Source organism: Myxine glutinosa, chromosome 8, assembly GCF_964187855.1.
Source record: "Myxine glutinosa chromosome 8, kmMyxGlut1.1, whole genome shotgun sequence".
Taxonomy (NCBI): Eukaryota; Metazoa; Chordata; class Myxini; order Myxiniformes; family Myxinidae; genus Myxine; species Myxine glutinosa.
The window spans coordinates 115,480,711-115,503,021 of record NC_136268.1 but is presented as its reverse complement, the minus strand read 5'-3'; the positions used below and the strand labels follow the sequence as shown (position 1 = coordinate 115,503,021).

Genomic DNA, 22,311 nt, shown 5'->3' with positions numbered 1-22,311 from the left:
AATGGGTATAAACTAGGCAGAGGGTGCACGAAGGACATGCTGGCTATCGATGAAAATTGTGTCGGTGAGCCGGTTCTTTGGGGAGGTGTTCGACCGTGCCCTGACTCCTTCTCAATTCCGACAATGCAGTATTACAATGATTATGGAGACATTATCAAGGAAACCTTGAGCAAAACACGGCAAACGGACAAGATCCAATGTGCCAAGACCCTCATCCTCAGTCTTCAACAGGTGAGAACGCAACAGTTTTCTACATCTACACAAGATCTTCAAAATATTTTACATTCCTCACGTTTTCTTTTCTCGCCTATTGTACTCCTCTTGGGGTAGCTCTTCCACGAGCTGCTGCAAGAGACGGGCAGCTTGGTGGAACGTTCCTCCTCGGCGTTCAATGCCATCAAGGAGCTTGCGCGTCGTTTCTCACTCACCTTTGGCCTCGACCAGCAGAAAACCCGTGAAGCTGTCGCGGCCTTGCACAAGTGCGTACACTTCCTAGCATGTTGGCACTGTGCATCCATTTTTCTTGCTCTTATGCACACACAAACATATGCATGCCGTGTCTTTGTATATTCAGCCTTGATTTGATAAATGCTGCAAGCCGACCTGAAGGACAATTTTGATTCTTTGCTGAGCCAGGCATCGCACTGTTTGCAGAAAGTTTGCATCGCACTGTTTTGGCATTTGTGTATCTTGATCTGTAGGAAATGACAAAATCGCAGCAGTGGTGCTTGCATCAACCATATAAAATATATATAGTGTATTGAACCGACTTTGCTTGCTTGATGCAAACTCCGCCCCTCTCCACATTAAGATGGGGCGGAGCAGGAGCAAATTTCAGGCAAACATACATGCACTTTCCAACCTCTGCCCCTCTCCTCACCAAGATGGGGCAGAGCAGGAGCAAATTTCAGGCAAACATACATTCACTTTCCAACCTCTGCCCCTCTCCTCACAAATATGGGGCAGAGCAGGAGCAAATTTCAGGCAAACATGCATGCACATTCCAAGCTCCTCCCCTCCCCTCAACAAGATGGGGCGGAGCAGGAGCAAATTTTTGGCAAACATGCACACACATTCCAAGCTCTGCCCCTTTCTTCACTAAGATGGGGCAGAGTAGGAGCAAATTTCAGGCAAACAATCCAAACATGCATGCACATTCCAAGCTCTGCCCCTCTCCTCACCAATATGGGGTGGAGTATGAGCAAATTTCAGGCAAACATTCATGCACATTCCAAGCTCTGCCCCTTTCCTCACCAATATGGGGTGGAGTATGGGCAAATTTTTGGCAAACATGCACACACATTCCAAGCTCTGCCCCTTTCCTCACTAAGATGGGGCAGATTAGGAGCAAATTTCAGGCAAACATGCATGCACATTCCAAGCTCCACCCCTCTCCTCACCAATATGGGGTGGAGTATGAGCAAATTTTAGGCAAACATGCACACACATTCCAAGCTCTGCCCTTTTCCTCACCAATATGGGGTGGAGTATGGGCAAATTTTAGGCAAACATGCACACACATTCCAAGCTCTGCCCCTTTCCTCACTAAGATGGGGCAGATTAGGAGCAAATTTCAGGCAAACATGCATGCACATTCCAAGCTCCACCCCTCTCCTCACCAATATGGGGTGGAGTATGAGCAAATTTTAGGCAAACATGCACACACATTCCAAGCTCTGCCCTTTTCCTCACCAATATGGGGTGGAGTATGGGCAAATTTTAGGCAAACATGCACACACGTTCCAAGCTCTGCCCCTTTCCTCACTAAGATGGGGCAGAGTAGGAGCAAATTTCAGGCAAACATGCATGCACATTCCAAGCTCCGCCCCTCTCCTCACCAATATGGGGTGGAGCAGGAGCAAATTTCAGGCAAACATGCATGCACATTCCAAGCTCCTCCCCTCCCCTCAACAAGATGGGGCAGAGTAGGAGCAAATTTCAGGCAAACATGCATGCACATTCCAAGCTCCGCCCCTCTCCTCACTAATATGGGGTGGAGCAGGAGCAAATTTCAGGCAAACATGCATGCACATTCCAAGCTCCTCCCCTCCCCTCAACAAGATGGGGCGGAGCAGGAGCAAATTTTTGGCAAACATGCACACACATTCCAAGCTCTGCCCCTTTCTTCACTAAGATGGGGCAGAGTAGGAGCAAATTTCAGGCAAACAATCCAAACATGCATGCACATTCCAAGCTCTGCCCCTCTCCTCACCAATATGGGGTGGAGTATGAGCAAATTTCAGGCAAACATTCATGCACATTCCAAGCTCCGCCCCTCTCCTCACCAATATGGGGTGGAGTATGGGCAAATTTTTGGCAAACATGCACACACATTCCAAGCTCCGCCCCTCTCCTCACCAATATGGGGCAGAGTAGGAGCAAATTTCAGGCAAACATGCATGCACATTCCAAGCTCCACCCCTCTCCTCACCAATATGGGGTGGAGTATGGGCAAATTTTTGGCAAACATGCACACACATTCCAAGCTCTGCCCCTTTCCTCACTAAGATGCGGCAGAGTAGGAGCAAATTTCAGGCAAACATGCATGCACATTCCAAGGTCCACCCCTCTCCTCACCAATATGGGGTGGAGTATGGGCAAATTTTAGGCAAACATGCACACACGTTCCAAGCTCTGCCCCTTTCCTCACTAAGATGGGGCAGAGTAGGAGCAAATTTCAGGCAAACATGCACACACGTTCCAAGCTTTGCTGCTCCTCCTCACAAAGATGGGGACGGAGGGTGTGTTTTATTTTTTAGTGCCGGTATTATAGATAAATAAGTTTACTGACCGAGGATCACATACCCTTCTTGTGCCACGCACAATGTCCGTACATGGAAATGGCCACTCCATCGCACTAATCACCACATAGGCCTACAATTTCTGGACAAAGTCAGTGTATTTGTCTATTAAGTACATGCTTAATTGCCTGTGTCGTGGTTGTGTCTATTACTCAATTATTTTGTTGAAATAATTATTCATTCCTTCGTTTCATTGAAGTTGAACTTTCTATAAAATAGCTCGTTAATAAAACAAACCAATCAAGGTGGATTCAAATGGACACGAGATGTGCTGCGAGCGTCGGGTGGTGAGTTTCATCACGCCAGGCGAGTATCACATTGGGCAGTCGTAACGACTGCGTTTGGATATCGATCATTATAGCATTGAGCGTTGCGGAAAGGCCACGGACATTGCCTCGAGTGATTGGCCGAGCGGACGGGGGAAATCCCGCGTGGCAAACCTGCACTCGTTTGGCAGTTTATAATTTATTTGACCAGGATATTTGTTTGTTGACATTTTTAGATGCTGATTTAAAGGGCCATACTCTGGCCTTCTCTTTAGTCCGTTGTAAAAACTTTATGGGAAAGCTTGATTATTTTCATTTTCCAGACCCATGTTGAAGTGTTCCAAATCACCTCTGTCACGCTCCCTACCCTAGAGATGGCATTGATTATACATTTAAAGATCCAAATCCCAATGGCCCGTCCTTCCCTCCTCCGAACCTGGCATTCCTTGACATCCTCAGCGAGTTCTCGTCCAAACTGCTCCGACAGGATAAGCGCACCGTGTAGGTCCCTCTTCTGATTTCCTCGCATTCGATGGACTTGCCTAAACACCTGTTCCTTTAATGCCTGGTTTCCTTCATTCATTCTTTTCTAATCCCCACCAAGCACTGAACTCCACCCTCATTCACTTGTCCTTCGTATCCCTTTTTTGTAACATGACCTCCACAGTCATACCTACCTAGAGAAGTTCCTCGTGGACTTGATGGCCGAGAGGCGAGAGGACGTCTGGCTCCCATTAATCGCCTACCGTAATTCGCTGCTAACTGGCATCACCGACGATGACCGCATGTCGGTCACGAGCGGCGGCAGCAGCAAGGGCTCAGCTGCACGCAACCGAAGGGACAAGGCCATGTGTGCTCGACGCCGACAGAACGATGGCAAGTTTATTTATTTATTACTGCACATCATTTTTTGGACTGTATTCCTGACACGATCTGAACAATTTGTACCTTCCTTATGTAACCACTCTTCCCGGTCGATCGCTGAATTAACACCAGGGGGGTTGACTCAGCCTGTCATCCTTCCGAGGTCGGCTAATTGAGGACCAGTTCACTGGTAATTCCCTGCTTGTCGTAAAAGGCGACAAAAAGGGTTGGCGGCAGGAAGGGCATCCGGCCGTAAAACATTGCTTCAAAAAGGGGACCGAAAAACAACAACAACCACGGTCCCCGAAAAAGGCCAACCCCCGCTTGTGGGGAAAAATGGCCTCTAAAGGTGTTTTTTTTTTTTATGTAACCACTCATCGCTTTGGTAATCGTCGCGTTTGTTTCTCCCGATGGCTTCTTAACGGGTCAGACGAGAGCAGCGAAGGTTCATGGGTCGGCAGGGACGAACCTCTGCACACCCCAGCACCATTCCCGGGAGTTCCTTTGGCCGCCGGTGCGCTACGGGAGGTACCGCCCCCATGTCGGGAAGAACACGGCACTTATGGAGAGGAGCACGAGGGCTCCGAAAACAGCTCTGACATGGACTACATAGCAAAGTATTTATTCTTATTTTTTGCTGGAATCTGTCTGACTGTGTTTGTGTCGTCATTCATTCGTTCTTTGTTTCACGGCCATTTAATCTGCATTGCTTTGCTCATTTGTATTTACTGGTATTATCCACTCCATGTCTATCGTTAACTATTGTGCCAATACTCCCTCCCTGCTCGATGTCCTGCTTTTCCTTCGCGTGATGGATGAATGGTTGTGTGTCCTTTCAGTAATAGTAACACCCATTCCCTCAGGAAGTGAAAAAATATGTCAATACCAGCTCCCTCCAACAGGGGCTGGTAGTTAAGCCAATTGCACTATTCGTCGTGTACAGGCGAAAATCGCAAGTCGTCTTCACATTGACGACGGCGTGAGGGGTGGGAGGAGAGTCGGCAGGACATTGAGGGGGGAATTTTTTTTAGCCCATGACCTGACCCTTGGTACCTTGAGCACATGTGCAAAATTTGATGGGAGATTGGCCCAGCTGTTTTTGAATCTAAAATGATGAGACTATGTACATACATACATACAAACATACATACATACATACATACATACATACATACATACATATATACATACATACATACATACATACTATATATACATACATACATACATACATATATACATACATACATACATACATACTATATATACATACATACATACATACATACATACATACATACATACATACATACATACATACTATATATACATACATACATACATATATACATACATACATACATACATACATACTATATATACATACATACATACATACATACATACATACATACATACATACATACTATATATACATACATACATACATATATACATACATACATACATACATACATACATACTATATATACATACATACATACATATATACATACATACATACATACATACATACATACTATATATACATACATACATACATACATACATATATATATATACATACATACATACATACATACATACATACATACATACATACATACATACATACTATATATACATACATACATACATATATACATACATACATACATACATACATTCACACTTTCACACATGCATACACACACACACAAACACATACACACATGCATATACATACATACATACATTCACACATACATACATGCATAATTCACACATACATACATGCATGCGTAATTCACACTTACATTCACAGTCCAGTCCAACCCTGGTGTTGAACTAGCGGTTAGGGTGCCGGCTTGGGATCCTAGGATCCTGGGTTCGAATCCCGGTCGATGGCTGAATTAACGCCAGGGGGGTTGACTCAGCCTGTCATCCTTCCGAGGTCGGCAAATTGAGTACCAGTTCACTGGTAATTCCCTGTTTGTCGTTAAAGGCGGCAAACAGGGTTGGCGTCAGGAAGGGCATCCGGCCGTAAAACATTGCTTCAAAAAGGGGACCAAAAAACAACAACAACCACGGTTCCCGAAAAAGGCCAACCCCCGCTTTGCGGGGGAAAATGGCCTCTAAAGGTGGTTATGTTTTATATTATATTCACACTTACATGCATACATTCACACATACACTCACATACACGCACACATACAGTGAATTGTTTTATTTTAGTATGCTCACAATGGAAAGTATATCATTCTCACATCGATTTTGCCCATTCCCCTCCAGCTCTCAGATGGCCTGGATTGAAGCACAGCGTGCTGGTGGGGATGATGCGAAAAGGAGAGAGCGCTCCGTCATAAGTTACGCGAAACCCAACAGCCGACAGCCTGTGTAAGCTGTCACTGCAATCCCAGCAACTTGTGCTGACTGGCTACACACATGGTCACTACCTGTGTAAATAGGGATTCGCCACTAATGTTTAGATATATTTTTCTTCCACTGCACTGTGCATACTGCAAAATCTATCCATTTGTATTCCTGTTGCACCATCCCATTCTTCATATTGGTTTATGCGGCCCAGGCGGGTTGCATGGACCGTATCCTACCTGCTCCCGTTGTCCACGAAGAGGCACCGGAGCCCCACATGGGTTCCGCGGACATGATTCTACCAGCTCCCAATGTCTGTGAAGATACCCTAGGGACCCGGGCTGCAAAACTCCACCATTTATTATTTCCTTTCCACCATCCCCCCTTTTTTTGTTGGTAGCTTAGAGGGTGTTACGATCGGAGACCGCTAGAATTTTTGGTCCTGTGGGCGCAGTGTGATTCGGTGCAAACTGTATGCAGACCCAGGGGCCCCAACCTTATGGAGGAAGATGAGGAGCCAATTGTGGAGGACGTGATGATGTCTTCGGAGGGGCGCCTTGAAGACCTCAATGAGGGAATGGCATACTTCGATGATACAATCGACATTGACTTGGTGAGTAATGAATATGGTCAGACCTCTGTGTTATGTGCTGAGGGTGAATGTGCAAGAAACTGAACTGCAGTTTCTTGTCATTTGATTAAATTTTGTACTTTATAGACAGAATTGAAGGTTCATGGATATTATTGTTTTTCTCCTTACAAATTAAACAACAGCAAATGTTTTCATTAACAATATTTTTTTTGAGTGTGCTCATTCGGAAATATTCTCTATTTGACTTTGATATATTTAATGTAAGAGATGAAACTTTGTGTGTGTACATTTAAGAGATATTTTATGTGTTCGGATCTGCACCATTCTGATATAATATTTTTGGGCCCATCATAAGTTGTCGAGTTCATCGGGGTCAACCACATTGTCTCGACTCTAGACTATTACCATGTGGAGACCAGAGTGGGTGGGGCAGTCAGGTCATTCCCCTCAGCCACCATACCTACCCATTCACTTGATCAGTTAGCTTTGTACCCAGCAAAGGGAGCTCGATATACATCACATTTGTCAAATTCGTATCCAGACATTAATAAATACATTTCTTCCTCGCTCCACTGATGCCGTGAAATTATGAACCAGAACTGCTTAATCGTTTCTATTGAAAATCAAATTTACTTCAAACAATTTTACATGTGTGTTTGTGTGTGTGTTTGTGTGTTTGTGTGTGTGTGTGTGTACATATATATATATATATATATATATATATATATATATATATATATATATATATATATATATATATATATATATATATATATATATATATATATATATATATATATATATATAGATAGATAGATAGATAGATAGATAGATAGATAGATAGATAGATAGATAGATAGATAGATAGATAGATAGATAGATGGATAGATAGATAGATAGATAGTTTTTTTTTTTTTTTTTAATGTATATTGTTAGGAATTTTGGGTAGAATGGTATATGGATTCAGGTAGATCTGTATAGGTAGTGTGCTCCGATTCTTGTGATAGGGAACCCCACATGTAATTTTGTTTAGGTGGTTTGTTCACGTAAGTGTATATTTGTGGTCATATGAGGATGGCCTTGTGCTAACTAGAGGAGGGATTATGTTGATTGCCCTGTTCGTGAGACCTGTGATTTATCCTTCGTCCCGTATGGCAACACACTAGACACGTAGAGCAGGAAAGGCCCAACAGCACACACGTATTAATTAAATCTCACCCCACCCCCCCCCCCCCCACCTCCCCCACAATAAAACTCACCGGAAGAAGAGTAGTGCAGGCAGGAAGCGCCCACGCATTGTGCCAGCATGGTGATAAAACATCGAGCAAGCAGGCAATAGACACGCCCAAAGGGGCAGCGATTGGACGAGACACCACCAATAGGGAGACGAGGCAGGATGAAGCCCGCCGATTGGTAGAGGGAGGGGCAAGAAGCTTCCCCGGATTGGTGGAAGGAATGCCGAGAAGGAAGCAGAGAACCGATTGGCGAAGACCACGGAGGACGTGAGAGGTGAGCAAGAAGCGACGCGCGGATTGGAGGAGAAGTGCCGGTGACGTCCCGAGACGGCCAATAAAGGAACTGGCTGGCCGGCATTTTGCCCTTCTTGTTCTGGACCTTCTCCCTGCGCTTTATGTTGCCCCTTGTGTTCTTGACCCTGGACCCTTGCTTGTTGGGTGACGACGGACGGTGGAGAGACGGTGGAGCGCTGACGATTCTCCTCCCCTGCATTCACGTGCGAGTGACGAGCATACAAGTGAGGCTTGCCGCTGCAGCGTACGCTGGCTTAGCAGCGCTGAACAAGAGGTTCGCGCCAATGACCGGGCGGCCTTCCTCCCACCAACACCGGAGCCACGTCCGGACTGCGTGCTCGAGCCTGACTATCCCTGACACACCCAAGGGAGCTTGGGGGATGAGGTGAGTAGGTCGGTTGATGAGGTTGAGGTGACCGAGGGGACCCTCAGCACGAACACCAATTGGGAACAAGAGGCTCCGAAACTGGATACCCAGCAGGGGGAGTGTTTTGGCTCCGAGCTGGATTTGGGCATGGGAGAGTCGGGAGATAGAGCCTTGGAGTATCTGGTCCCCGTAGGGAATTTGGAACAGCTGCAGGGAGGGGCAGAACAACCTGAGGAAGGGGTTGTTACCTGCAGCTGCGGTTTGGCATGGAAGATTAAAAATTTTAAATGGAAAAAGAAATTTATATTTAAATGGGAATTTGATTTGGAACAGCCTTGGGGGGAGTGTGTCCCTGGGCTGCGGAACCTGGACCAGGAGAGGTCATTGGTGTCAGCCTCGGGGAAAAGGTGCCCCTTTCCAAATGGGATGATGACAGCCATCTGGGGGGCTGTGCTGGCGAGATTTGGACGTGGGGTCCGACAATTGGTGTCATGGTACGACCTGGGCCCCACGGGGGGGGACTGGTGGAGTGTGGCGTCCCTTGTCCATTGGGGCGCCGCCCGAGAGTGTGTCTCGGGCCGGCAGGGTCACCGGACCCTGGTGGGGGCTAAGACCTCTGGGGGGTCCGAGGTGGTTTCTCACAGGCCTGGGATGGTGTATATGAGGACCACTAGGGGGAGGTGTTGTGGGTCGCGCCTTGGTGGCGGCACCGCGGACGGCCAACATGGGCCTGATGTGGTGACCGCCTGGGCATGCGGCCTGACAGCCTCTCCCTGAGACTCTGGTACAGCCAGCATATGATGACCTGCCATGCTGTGCTGGTCTATGGATGCGGGTCGAACCACATGGACAGGAATGCTATCGCCCACCGGACAACCATTGGGGCATCTGTGGAACGTGATGGTGTGAGAATGATCTTCCACAGATGTTTCGTTTTGATTTGTGGACTCTCGGCTTGGGAAGGGAGCCATGGGTTTGATTAATCTGGAATGTGTAACGAGCCGAGCATATGGGCCATGCTCGGCTGGCATGTGTATGGTGGAGCACCCTTCTTTGGTGAGATTAGTAAAATGTGAAAAATATTTGGCATGGGTAATCTGTGGGTTAGATGCAAATTTAAGGGTGAATTTTGAGAGGCCATGGTGGACACTGACAGTAGTGGCACCATTATTGATTCAGGTGTGTTAGACCAAAGTGTTGGAGGCTGGGATAAAAATTGATAGGTTAGCAGGACACAGCCTTCAACTGGTTACGGAGGTAACTGTGCCGATATATGGGACGTGGGGTTGTGGAGATTGTAGTTGGGTAGTCTGGAGGTCAACGTGGTGCTATGGGTGCCCGAGGGGTGTGGACCATGTCTTCTGTGTGAGTCGCCTGGTGGAGCATGGCTGTCGACTGGACCTTGGGCGTAGTCAAGTGTGGGTGGGCACTGGGTGCTGCAGTTGTGTGGACTCGGGGATGTGGGAGGTGCAGGTGATGTGATGTGGATGCCACGCACTGTGACTGCCTACCCCGGAGCCGAGGTTTGTGGGTGTGGTAGTGTTTGCTGGCATCAGGTGCTCACCACATTGGCCAGCTGGGGCTAGTGCAGCCGTGTTCCTCGCAGGGGGGCCGAAGGATGGATGGTGGGTCACACCCTTATGTACACTCATGGGCCATGTTGGCGTTTCGGCTGCTCAGCTTTTCCCGATGGCCCTTGCACGGTAGAGGTGCGGAGCTGTCGTGGCCACATGTAGTTATGTAGTACAGATCACCGTTGGGGGCGGATCCACATACTTGCCAGCACAGTGGGATAAAAGAGACATTTTGTGAAATTTGACAGGCCCAATGGGATAAAATTTTGGGATTTTGTCGGGTGGATGGCACTTTGGACCTGACCAACTGGCAAATACCTGCACATAAAGGTGAGGTAAGACTTTGAAGTGTGTTGTCCCAGGGTTCAGGACTTGCTTATGTAAATTGGGACATGTGATTTAGAGCAGGGGGCGGGTTGAGAATGGTGGCATGGCCGGTGAAGGGATTAGAATGTGTGCCACACAGTGTCTTGTGGGTGGCGTTTGTTTACGGGTAGAGGTTATGTGTTTTGATGTGGTCATGGAGAATGGAAATTGAGAATGAGTGATGATTCTTGTGATGTGTTTAGAAATTTAAATGTGAACAGGGATTTCACATAATGGCAGGCCATGGCAGCAACGTTTGGAAACACCTCTTTTGTAACATCTTCTCATGGAAATATGTGTTGGAGAATTGAATGGCAGCGGGGGAGGGGATGTTTTTGTGGATTTTATGGGTGGGAAAGGTGTGTGTGTCCGCTGGTATGGATCAAGGTCTGGAGGAGTGATGACTGCCATCCCCTCTGCAGTAATTACCCCTGGCAGTCAGTGGTGTCTGGAAATTGAAGCCCGTCGGTGGTGGGGTCTGTTTGGGCGCCCTGGGGTGAGAGACTCCCGGCGACCCGTGAGGCTGCAAGGAAGCCTGAGGCAACGAAGCCTGGTGTGTGGAGACCCCCACCGGCGGGGTGACAGCGTGAGGAGCTGTTTGGCTGTCACGGGCCCAAGAGGTAAAGGGGGGGGGGGGGCGAATAAGTTGTAAGTTGGGTGACTTGTTTTTGGGACTGCGGGCACCACAGCCTGAAGCGCCCCCACCATCTTGCTTGGACGGTACCTCCCCGCTGCCTAGTAGAAACGCACACACCTGTGTATGACATCTATGCCATGGTCCTGCAGGGGGGTGCAATATGTGTTTGCAATGAGTTTTGTGTCTTGATTATTTTTGGAATGTGTATGAGTGGTTATGGGTTTGTGTTGAATGAATGTGGGTGAAATCCACCGAGCCATGTCATTCACCTGTAACACCAGGACAGTGCCCTCGGAAATTTGTGGTGCATTGTGATGGCCCCGCAGGTAACATTGAGTATTGTGGCATACACTGGGGGGACGCGGTCTGTAGACTGGGGTTGTACAAATGTTTGTTGGAATTTTTGAATTTTTGCAAGTTTGGTTAAGTTTTGTAGTTAAGTTAGGTTTTTGAGTGTTGTTTGTTTCCTCCTCCCCAGGAGCACGAACTTCTAATGATTGTAAATATTTGAAATGCATGGTTGTTTAAGGGGGTAGCATGGCAAAGAGAATAGGTAGGTAGCTTTGGCTCACTTCCCACAGCCCTCCTGATTTATTTCATAGGCTAATTATGTGCGAGACAGTAAGCGTTAAGACTGGAATGATAGCGCCTGCAGTGAACCTTGCAGGGGTTACGGTTCCAGGTGGGGGGCTGTGTTATGAATTTTGGCGTAGGGACATATATAGATTCAGATAGATCTGTGTAGATATCATGCTCCGGTTGTCGTGATAGGGAATCTCGATGTAATACGTTTTGTAGCCCGGATATCGGATTAAGTGAATATTTGTGGTCATACAAGGATGGCTTTGTGATAAGTAGAATAGGGATTATGCTTATTCCCCTGTGTGTCAGACCTGGTGATCATTCCTTTGTCCCGTATGGCAACGCACCATAGACATTAGTTAGGCCCATTAGTTACACCACATGCACTACTTAAATTCCCCTCCACCACAATAACAATAAAACCCACCTTAAGCCAGTTCGGAGCACTGCCGATGGGATACCACCACTGACATCACCACAAGGCACACATCGTGCAGGCAGGCCGAGAACCACGGTCAGAAGGACCCCATTGGGCAGGAGTTGACCAACCGGAAGGCAGGAGCAAGAAGCGACCCACTGGTTGGTGGAAGGAAGCGACGAACTGATTGGCCACCGACCGATGGCATGAGAGAGGAGTGACGTGGCCATTGGTGGAGGGTTGAGCCTGTGATGTTGGCCGACAGGGATTGGTACAGAGGACCGGTGACGTCACGGGGCGGCCAATAAAAGAATGAGGAGACCGACATTTTGCCCCTTCTGCTCTCTCGGTTTTTGATGCCTTCTTGCCCAGACGTCCTCCTCCTCGCTTGTGACTCTCTTCCCTTCTTCTCCTGCTGCCACTTACGCATTCCTCTGCCATCGACTCTCTCATCTTGGTTCCGGACATCACGAGCGATTGCACATGGACGAGGGCGGCTTGCTGCTGGAATACCAAATGGCCGGGTGAGCTGGATGGCCGGTGAGGCCCAGCAGTGCGGAGCGAGAGGTTCCCGCCAACGGAGGCTTGCTTCGCGCCAACGTCGAGGCCTTCTCCCCGCCAACCGGAGCCGTGTTCGGACGACGTGCTCGAGCCTGACGATCCCTGACTGCAGATTTAGATAAGCCCACACCCACACGACGAGGTTACTTTCGTAAATTCTCACTTGTGCTCGTTTTAGAAGTCTGGTGTGTGGGCTCCCAACTTAGGTTTTAGTTTTTATCATCGCGTTTTCCTGTCCCGGCATCCGTTGTAAATAAACCCTTTTATTATTTTCCCTGTTATTCTAAATTCCGTGTTCGTTGAGTTTATTTCCTGCAGGTTTGAAGACTGCTCGGGGATCGCATCAGGTAAATCTGGCGCTTCTTCTTCCTCTCTTTTCCTCCCGTGCATATATATATCGTGAGTCCGTATTCGATCAATGCCTCAAAGTAAGCTCAATTGGTCATCCGTGGGTGCTCCGTCTTAATAGAGCATCCACAGGACAATATGTATATATGTATGTATATATAAATGTATATGTGTATATATGTAGATATAGATTTATATGTATATGTTTGTATATATGTATGTGTATATGTATATGTATTTATACAACAACAACAACAGGCATTTTAAGGCCATTTTCCCTGCTAGAGCGGGTGTTAGCCTTGTGGGCCCCATGACAATCTTCTCCCTTTTGCCCTATTTTCTACATCTCCCCTTGTTCATCGCCTTGCCCGCATTTCTTCTTCCACCACCTTCAGCCAAGTCTTTCTCGGTCTTCCCCGTCCTCTATTTCCTTCTACATTCATTTCCATCACTCTTCTCAACCAGTCACTTTCATCCTTCCTCAACACATGACCAAACCATCTCAACCTGTTTCTCTTCACAGCATCCATCACAGGCTCTATTCCCATCATCTTTCACAATTCATCATTTGTCTTCCTCTCTCTCAACGACACTCCACACATCCACCGAACCATTCACATTTCCACTTTTTCCAGCCTTCGTTACTGCTCTACGTTCATTAACCATGTTTCGCTCCCTTAAATCATAACACTTCTCACACATGCAGCATACACCTTTCCCTTCAGCTTCAATGACACTTCCTTCCTCGTCAGCACGCCACTCAGTTCCCGAAACTTCTTCCATGCACATCTCACTCTCGCAACCCTTGCTGAGTCTGATCCACCTTCTCCATTCAGCATGTCTCCTCGGTAGAGAAATGTTTTCACACATTCCAGCTTCATGCCGTCTCCAAGATCCAACTCAACATTTCCTCCATCTGCAGCTCCCTCTGTGCATACCTTACACGTGAATGTAGCTGCCACACTGGTTAATGACCCTCTCAAACCACTACATTTTTGATGAACCCACTCAGCGCACATTGTACATTGAATGTAGTTCACTCCGACACACTTCCTGCACACAGCACACGGCCACTTCCCAGTTCTTTCCACCTCACCACATGCTTTACCACTTGCCATCACCTTCGTCTTTCCGATATTCACCTTCAGACCGTTTTCCTCCATACATTCCTTCCATGTGTTCATCTTCTCCTTCAGTCCATTCATAATCTCCCCAATCAGCACCACATCATCTGCATACAACAACTCCCATGGTAAACCCTCCTTTACATTCTGAGCCAACACCTCCATCACAGCTACGAATAGTATTGGACTTAGTACCGACCCCTGATGCACTTCCACCTTCACCTCAAACTCACCACTGTTCCCGTCCTTCGTCCTTACAGCTGTGCGTGCTCTTTTGTACATTGCCATCACTACTCTGATCAACCATTCCTCCACTCCTAACTTCCTCAATGCCCATGTCACTACTTCGCGTGGAACCCCATCGAATGCTTTCTCCAGATCAACAAACCCAAGAAACAACTTCTTCCTCTTCTCCATGTACTTCTGCTGCAACTGTCTCACAATGAAAAGCGCGTCTGTCGTTCCTCTTCCTGGCATGAATCCAAACTGCATTTCGTCGATCTTCACTTTCTTCCTTATCCTCCTCTCCAACACCCTTTCCAATACCTTCATTCCATGGTCGAATAACTTTATCGCTCGGTACGAGCCACAGTCCAGACTCCAGAGGGTCACCTTACCCCTTGTATGGAGGGATGAGGGCACTCCGTTCCCAATCCACTGGAATGAGGCCTTCTTTCACCACCAGATTACAGATCTCTGTCATTCTCTTCACACCCCAACTTCCTGCTGCCTTCAACATATCTCCCACAACTCCCGTCGGCCCTCCCGCTTTTCTACTCTTCATTGCTTTTATCGCTTCCTCAACTTCCGTCTCAGTTATCTTCTCTGCCGGTCCTAAAACTCGGCTACTCTCGATGTTGCCATCCCATTCATTCTCTGCATATGTATTTTTGCTGTATTTTTTTGTTGTTAAATACACAAACACATACGCACACATATAATATAATACAAGTATTACATATGTTACATATTACATATTGATGTATATATTCCCCTCCACTACAATAAGGTGTGCCCAAGGTGTGCCGTCCCACGAATGGACGTATATATATATGTGTAATACTTGTATTATATTATATGCGTGCATATGTGTTTGTGTATTTAACAACAAAAAAAATCATTTTAACTTGTATGTGCAGTATTTGGTAAACAAAAAACATTTATTTTTTCTGATGTATATTGATGGTAGTTCTCAAGTGTGTGTGAATATTGCCCCTGATTTCCCATTCCACTTCCCCTCCCTCCTCTTCCAGCCGGCTTCCAAAAATCGTCGTGAGCGAAACGAGCTGAAGCCAGACTTTTTCGACCCAGCTTCAGTAATGGAAGATGATGCGGTGAGTTGAAGGGGCGATAATGAATGTACGGATGGACGAATGACTATGTGGACGTTTGCGTTTGTGGAAAAGCCGCAAAATGCAGATGGCGTAACGAGTGCAAGTGGACAGGTCCATTGAAACATTTTTTGTTAACCAAAGGCATGCAGTTTTGTGGTGACTGAAAAAGTGGTTTAGCAAAACGCATGGTGGGTTAAGTGAGTCGAGGTTGGGGTCGGGGTCGGGTAAGGCCTTGAGTGTGTCTTAAGTCAACCTTTGGATTGTGGCAAGGTACCAGAGTTAGGAATCCTCCTCCTCGTGCAATGACTCCTGGTCGCTGAACTCATGCAGCAATATCAATATGTCGAGGATGCGTGATTGCCGGCCCCGTTATTCCCCGGTTCCTGTGCGTTCACCCGGGGAACATCTTTGGCCCAAATCTTTCATGAACCTATGGTCAGGCTTGTCGTTCGACTGAAGGGTTTTTGGGCAGGAATTTATAATTTGTAATCTTCATTCAAAGAGACACAGTGTGTGAGAATGCTGAATGAGGTACATGCACGTACATGATATGTAGATGGAGTTTGGAATGGAGAATTTCCTAGTGAGAGGTCAGAGATGGCAGCATTCTTTGAAAAGATTAATTCCTCCTCCCGACCGACTCTCAACCCTCCCCCTGTAGAGATCGAGGCTCGTGTAACTTGTAAGAGCTGAAAGCAGACACGGTACACATCCGAAGTATTGGACACTTGCATCAGAAGCGAAGGAGCAGATGCGATTAAACGTTCGCTTCCTCTAGCTGGAACCAATTATGGTGCCGTTGATGAAATCGTCCTGTCGTGATGCTGATCACACACATTTGAAAGCTGGAGAATGGATCCTCAGACACCCGGGAGTCGGTAGGTAAATGGCGGCACAGTTCGGTGGCCAGGTGTGCAGGCGGTGCAGCAATCGTCTTTGTGAAGACGTTCAAATCCAGGCTTCGGTCGTTTAAATGCATCTTGCATTCCTTCCGTCTCCTGACTAAGGTGGTGGTTTCTGGTTACGGTTATAAGCCATGGACATCTCACCAACGAGCACTCATTGTAATATTGATTGAGGGAAGGTGTGGTGTTTTGGGGGTAATCTGAAACGACCCCTAGGGGGCAGTGTTCAAAGCACGATTTAAAATCTTCTTTTTTGTCTTGCTGATGTTGCCTGAAAGCAAAAATACTTGGACAAGACTGAAGCAATTAGCTCAGCTTGTTATACTGTATGCAGCGGCGGATCCAGGGGGGGTGCAGGGGGTGCGCACCGCCCCCCCTCTGGATTTTTGATCAATTATAAGCTCTGAATATCCCGGAACGCCCCTCGTATCCAGATTATTTTGAACAAGGAACGTTCCAGGCAGCGTACCAACGCTCAGAGGTTTTAAATCACTTTTGCTTTATTATAAAACACTCCAAGTGCGACGGTAAATAACACCCTACTTTCATCACATAAATCCACCGTCCAGAGCGAAATAATCAGCAGCAGCGACTCCAGCGGATATGACGCGAAGATGACGACGTGGCGATGACGCAACAAATGGGTGGGGCATGAATTTAATATGTGATGAGGAAAACATGGGTGGAGCATAAACATACAGCATTACATTAAAACTCGTTTACAGATATACAGTTTACAGAATTTCATAACAAATCAGAAATTCCACATCAGAAATCTCCAGTAGAACTACACAAAAAACATGCTGCACACACACGCACACACACACAAACACACACACACACATCGAAAATTCATCAATTTATAGCAGAATAACAGCTGGGCAAGTCGTTTCACCAGTTCCTCGATCTGACCATTAGTCATCGCGAATCTGTTGAAATGTTGGACCAGGGAAGAACACAAGAAACTGCAGAAACTTCCAAGAACGCACGAAATGCCGTTTCTGACGATCAATTTTTTACATTTTCCAAGGGGAGGACCCCCAGACCCTCCTTAGCCCCCCCCCCCAGCGCTATAGCTTCATGCACTCCCCCCCCCCCCCCGTCTTGAAATTCCTGGATCCGCCCCTGGTATGACTGTCCGATAGGATGGCTGTGCAGAGGTAACACACGTGATCTTGACCTGTTGAGTCTGGGTTCGATTTTTTTGTCTGCCTATAAAGCGCCGGATCGATGCCTCACAGCCTCACAGGTAGAGCGATGGGGTGTAGGACATTTTCCCCCCTTGTCAATTTCCCCCCCTGTCATATTCCCCCCTGGACATATTCCCTTCCTGGACACATTCCCCCCCTGTCATATTCCCCCTCGCATATATGAAACTTTACCACCAGTAAATTTATCGCATTATATTAGTTTTCTTTGAGGGGCATTTAGAAGTTGAATAGACTATAACTAACTTGCGGGGATAAATTGGTTGACATAGGTCTGATTTAAAACGGATAATTTTCACGGGTACTGGTGCACTGGAGATGTGTGGATTACAACTTTTTAGTTGACTAACCCTAACCCTAACCCTAACCCTAACAACCCTAACCCTAACCCCCTAGGTTTTGTTAACCTATTTTATATCAAGGGGGGGGGGGGGGGGGAATATGTCTGGGGGGGAATATGTCCACGGGGGGAATATGACCGTACACTAGGGCGATGTACCCCAAGGTGTGCCGTCCCACGAATGGACGTTAAGCGATGTACCTCAAGGTGTGCCGTCCCACCAATGGACGTTAAGCGATGTACCCCAAGGTCCGCCGTCCCACGAATGGACGTTAAGCGATGTACCTCAAGGCGTGCCGTCCCACCAATGGACGTTAAGCGATGTACCCCAAGGTGTGCCGTCCCACGAATGGACGTTAAGCGATGTACCCCAAGGTGTGCCGTCCCACCAATGGACGTTAAGCGATGTACCCCAAGGTGTGCCGTCCCACGAATGGACGTTAAGCGATGTACCCCAAGGTGTGCCGTCCCACGAATGGACGTTAAGCGATGTACCCCAAGGTGTGCCGTCCCACCAATGGACGTTAAGCGATGTACCCCAAGGTGTGCCGTCCCACGAATGGACGTTAAGCGATGTACCCCAAGGTGTGCCGTCCCACCAATGGACGTTAAGCGATGTACCCCAAGGTGTGCCGTCCCACCAGTGGACGTTAAGCGATGTACCCCAAGGTGTGCCGTCCCACCAATGGACGTTAAGCCGGTTTCCCATATTCTCATGTTTGTGAAAGAGCCCCAGGTGTCTTTTTCATGAAGAATGGGCGTTATTCCCGCACTCTGACCAAATTCCGCAGCAGCTTTCAATAACCGTTTGACTCAGCATTGCATGATGGGTAGGCACTTAGCAAATGCTTAATTTGCCAAACTCCCACGTGTCATGTGTTGTCAGATGGGATTGACCAATCGGAGAATAGAGAACCAGGAGTTAATGGGATGATTTGAAAAACTAACAATTATTCGGAACCTGCAGGCCATTCGCTGTACCGCACACACCATATAAGCAGTGTGACATGACCATACACACCCACATAGTCTTCCAATGAAGCGACGCCATTTTGTTTTTGTTCTCACCTCTTTCAATGTGAAAAAGATGTTATTTCTGGACTCATCGCCCTTCCTCCCTCTAGGTGCTGGGAGTGTCCATATTCTGAGGGTGGAACGATCGCAGGTGAATCAGCACGTTGCCTATCTGCGGTGAAAATACCTATTTAACGCTTCCTCTTGGGGGGTGAGGGGATGTGGCGGGTGGAGGAGAGGAGGGGGAGGTCCCACTCAGCCGCCCCTGGCTCTCTGGTTTTAATGGCGCAGAACTCTCGCCCACTTATGTTCTGAAACCCTCAGGTGTACCATAGTTTTACGAATGCAGTATAATACCTTTTTATTTTAGAGGTCCAGTAGCTTACAATAGGTGGCATTATGTATCTTTTTAATTCCCCTTTTAATGACCTAATGATGTATTAAATTTAAAGCCACTTAACATTTTCTCGATGGTTGAGTTTGCCCTTATGTACCAGGCCTGGGGCACCAAGTGCTTACTTAATCAGTGCTGTGCAGTGATGCTCATTTCTCTCTTCGTGTGCGAGTTCCACCCAAGGCAGACTCGTACGGCTGTCCTGTCCCCCCCCCCCCCCCCCCCCCCATGCGGAAGCCATTTGCCGGTTTTTGTAACACTTGGGACGCGTCTTGGCGTGTGCTTTCTTTGTGTGGAACTCCAATGTAAATACGTCACCCGTGTGTCCCCGCGGCTCGTGTGCACACCAGGTCTCCCCGGCTCGTGTGCGCACCGCTTTCTTTAATAAACACCACACTTTGTAGAGTCCACATTTCACTCTGCTTTATCCTCGCTCACTCTCGACATTGTTGCCGCCCTCACCACCATCACCACCACTGTTGTCCATTTGTGAAGTCCATTAAATGGAACAAAATGGTTAGGTTTCTTAATTTTAATTCTCTTAGATATGTAATCAAATGTTTTTTTGTTTTCCAAGTGCATCCTTGAGTTAAGTGTGTGTAATGTATTCCAGACTGTCCTACTGAGTTTTCCACTTTTGTCATATGGTCCCTCCAAAGGAAAAATAAATTTCTGGCTGTGCCTTTCATAAGTTTATTTTCATCATTTGGCTGCAATTGTCAGGGATTCTCTTCCAAAAGTCTTCTTCTCCTTCTTTTTTGGAGCACTGCTCCTGAATTGATGCAAAATGCTGAATCATGGATGTTCCTTTTAAACCGGAAGTTTGCTTTTTGCATTTCCTCCACGTGTTAATGCCATCGAGTTTTCAGCGCCAATTAACGGTTGTGGAGCCGCACAGAACGAAACGATGGGACAAACATGGAGGGAATGAACGAACAGGAAAGGAGGGATAGAGGGAGGGAGCAAAACAAACCAGGAAGATAATGTGTCAGAATTGGGGGTGGTGAGAGATGTCGGTGTTTGTTTGAAGCCCTGGAGGGAAGAGTGAGATGCAATATCCTCTTCAAGGTAAATTCATAGATGGGAGAAGCGAGGAATAAGAGTTGTGCAGTCGCCTGGATTGTGGAAGTTTAACCAAGAGGAGGTTATGGCAGAACACGTGCATCCTGCAGCAGATTGCGAGGATCAGAGGACAAGGAAGCAATATTGCAGAAGAGGCGGTAAAAAATGGAAACCACCAACCTGTCTGAGATGTTAAAGCGACAGATCTTGGGCCTCATCATGGGAGATTCCAATAAGGTTTAAACCGTCCACAGAATCCAGGAGACGGATGTAACTCACTCAATTGTGCTATTTTTTATGTTATCACAGATAGTATTGATGTGGCGCCGTCTCGACACCCAACTGCTGATATTTTATGGTCTTTGGTGAATTTAATGTTCATCACACAGAATGGTTACTTCACTCGCAGCACAGATGCTCCTGGTGTCGGTGGATTTAACTTTGCCGTGTCACATGACCTTACTCAGATCATCTCAGCTCTGACTCAAATTCCTCATCGAGTTACTGATAACAGGTATCTTCTTGATCTGTTTTTGTGTTCAAATCCTGGGGATTGCACTGAAAAAATTCTCTCCCCTCTAGGAAACTCTGTTCATATCAACATTGAAGTTCAGGTTGCTTATTCTGCACCATCAACTGTTGATCCTCCTGTCCATCGAACTGTCTTCCAATATAGCAAGGCCGACTGGGATGCTTTGCGTTCTTTTCTTGCCAATGTTCACTGGAACTCAATCGTTTGTCACAACCCATCTGAAGCTGCCAAGGATGTTACTGAGTGGATCCGTGTTGGTCCGGACCTCTTTATCCCTTCTCTGACATACCAAGTGAAAACAAAGTCTCAGTCATGGTTCACTCCGGCTTGTTCTGCTGCTATCGCCATCGCAATCGCTTTTTAGCTGCAACGAGCAGCTCTATGAGAGGACCGCGTTGTTCTTGTTGTTGGGGTGCCTTTTTGAATAGCGCATGCGCATACACTCGGACGTGCGTTGGTATGAGGTAAGAACATATTGCAACAGATAACCTCATGATTCTAAACGTCGCAGCTGGTGACCACACCCATTTTTCTCTTGTTCAAACAGTATCATCGTGTTGGCATGAGTGAGGCGCATCATTTGTTTCACCTTGTGAGCGACAACTGTAAACCAGTATTAGAGAATGCGAAGCGACGATATGCAGAATCTGTTTGTGATTCTGTCTCTAATAAACAGCTCGGTTTCAGAGATTTTTTGGAGAATTGCGGACAGCATTCTCAACCTTGATAGATAAATCGATTCCTGTACTCTTCAATGGCCTGGAAGTGCTTACTTCTCCTGTTGATAAAGTTAACCTCTTCGTTCAGCGTTTTGCTGCAAACTCCACACTTGAAGTCCATGGACATCCATTGCCTGTTTGTCCTTCCCGTCTTGACGCCAGGCTTTCCACTATCATCATCACACCAAGGAAAGTTGCTAAGATTATTCAAGGCCTTGACATTTCAAAATGTACTGGACCAGATAGAATCCCTGTAATTGCTTTGAAGATGTGTTCACCTGAACTATCTACTGTTCTCTCAAAACTGTATTGCTTGTTTATGCCAAATTGTGTGTTTACACTTACCTGGAAGCAGGCTTCTGTAGGCCCTGTCTTTAAAGGCTCCGGTGAGTAATCGGATC

General features: G+C 47.0%; 1 protein-coding gene across 1 annotated transcript in view; it reads left to right on the top strand.

The window, feature by feature from the left end:
- Positions 1 to 20,288, top strand: part of LOC137432878 (cohesin subunit SA-2) — a 287,468-nt gene extending 267,180 nt beyond the window's left edge. Inside the window, exons 26-34 of the mRNA XM_068125155.2 lie at positions 130 to 231; positions 331 to 479; positions 3,440 to 3,568; positions 3,735 to 3,943; positions 4,362 to 4,548; positions 6,224 to 6,328; positions 6,785 to 6,917; positions 15,656 to 15,736; positions 19,314 to 20,288. Coding sequence (XP_067981256.1) covers positions 130 to 231; positions 331 to 479; positions 3,440 to 3,568; positions 3,735 to 3,943; positions 4,362 to 4,548; positions 6,224 to 6,328; positions 6,785 to 6,917; positions 15,656 to 15,736; positions 19,314 to 19,337 — 1,119 coding nt within the window. The 3' untranslated portion in view covers positions 19,338 to 20,288. The remainder of the gene's footprint in view (positions 1 to 129; positions 232 to 330; positions 480 to 3,439; positions 3,569 to 3,734; positions 3,944 to 4,361; positions 4,549 to 6,223; positions 6,329 to 6,784; positions 6,918 to 15,655; positions 15,737 to 19,313) is intronic.
- The last annotated feature ends 2,023 nt before the right edge of the window (positions 20,289 to 22,311 follow it).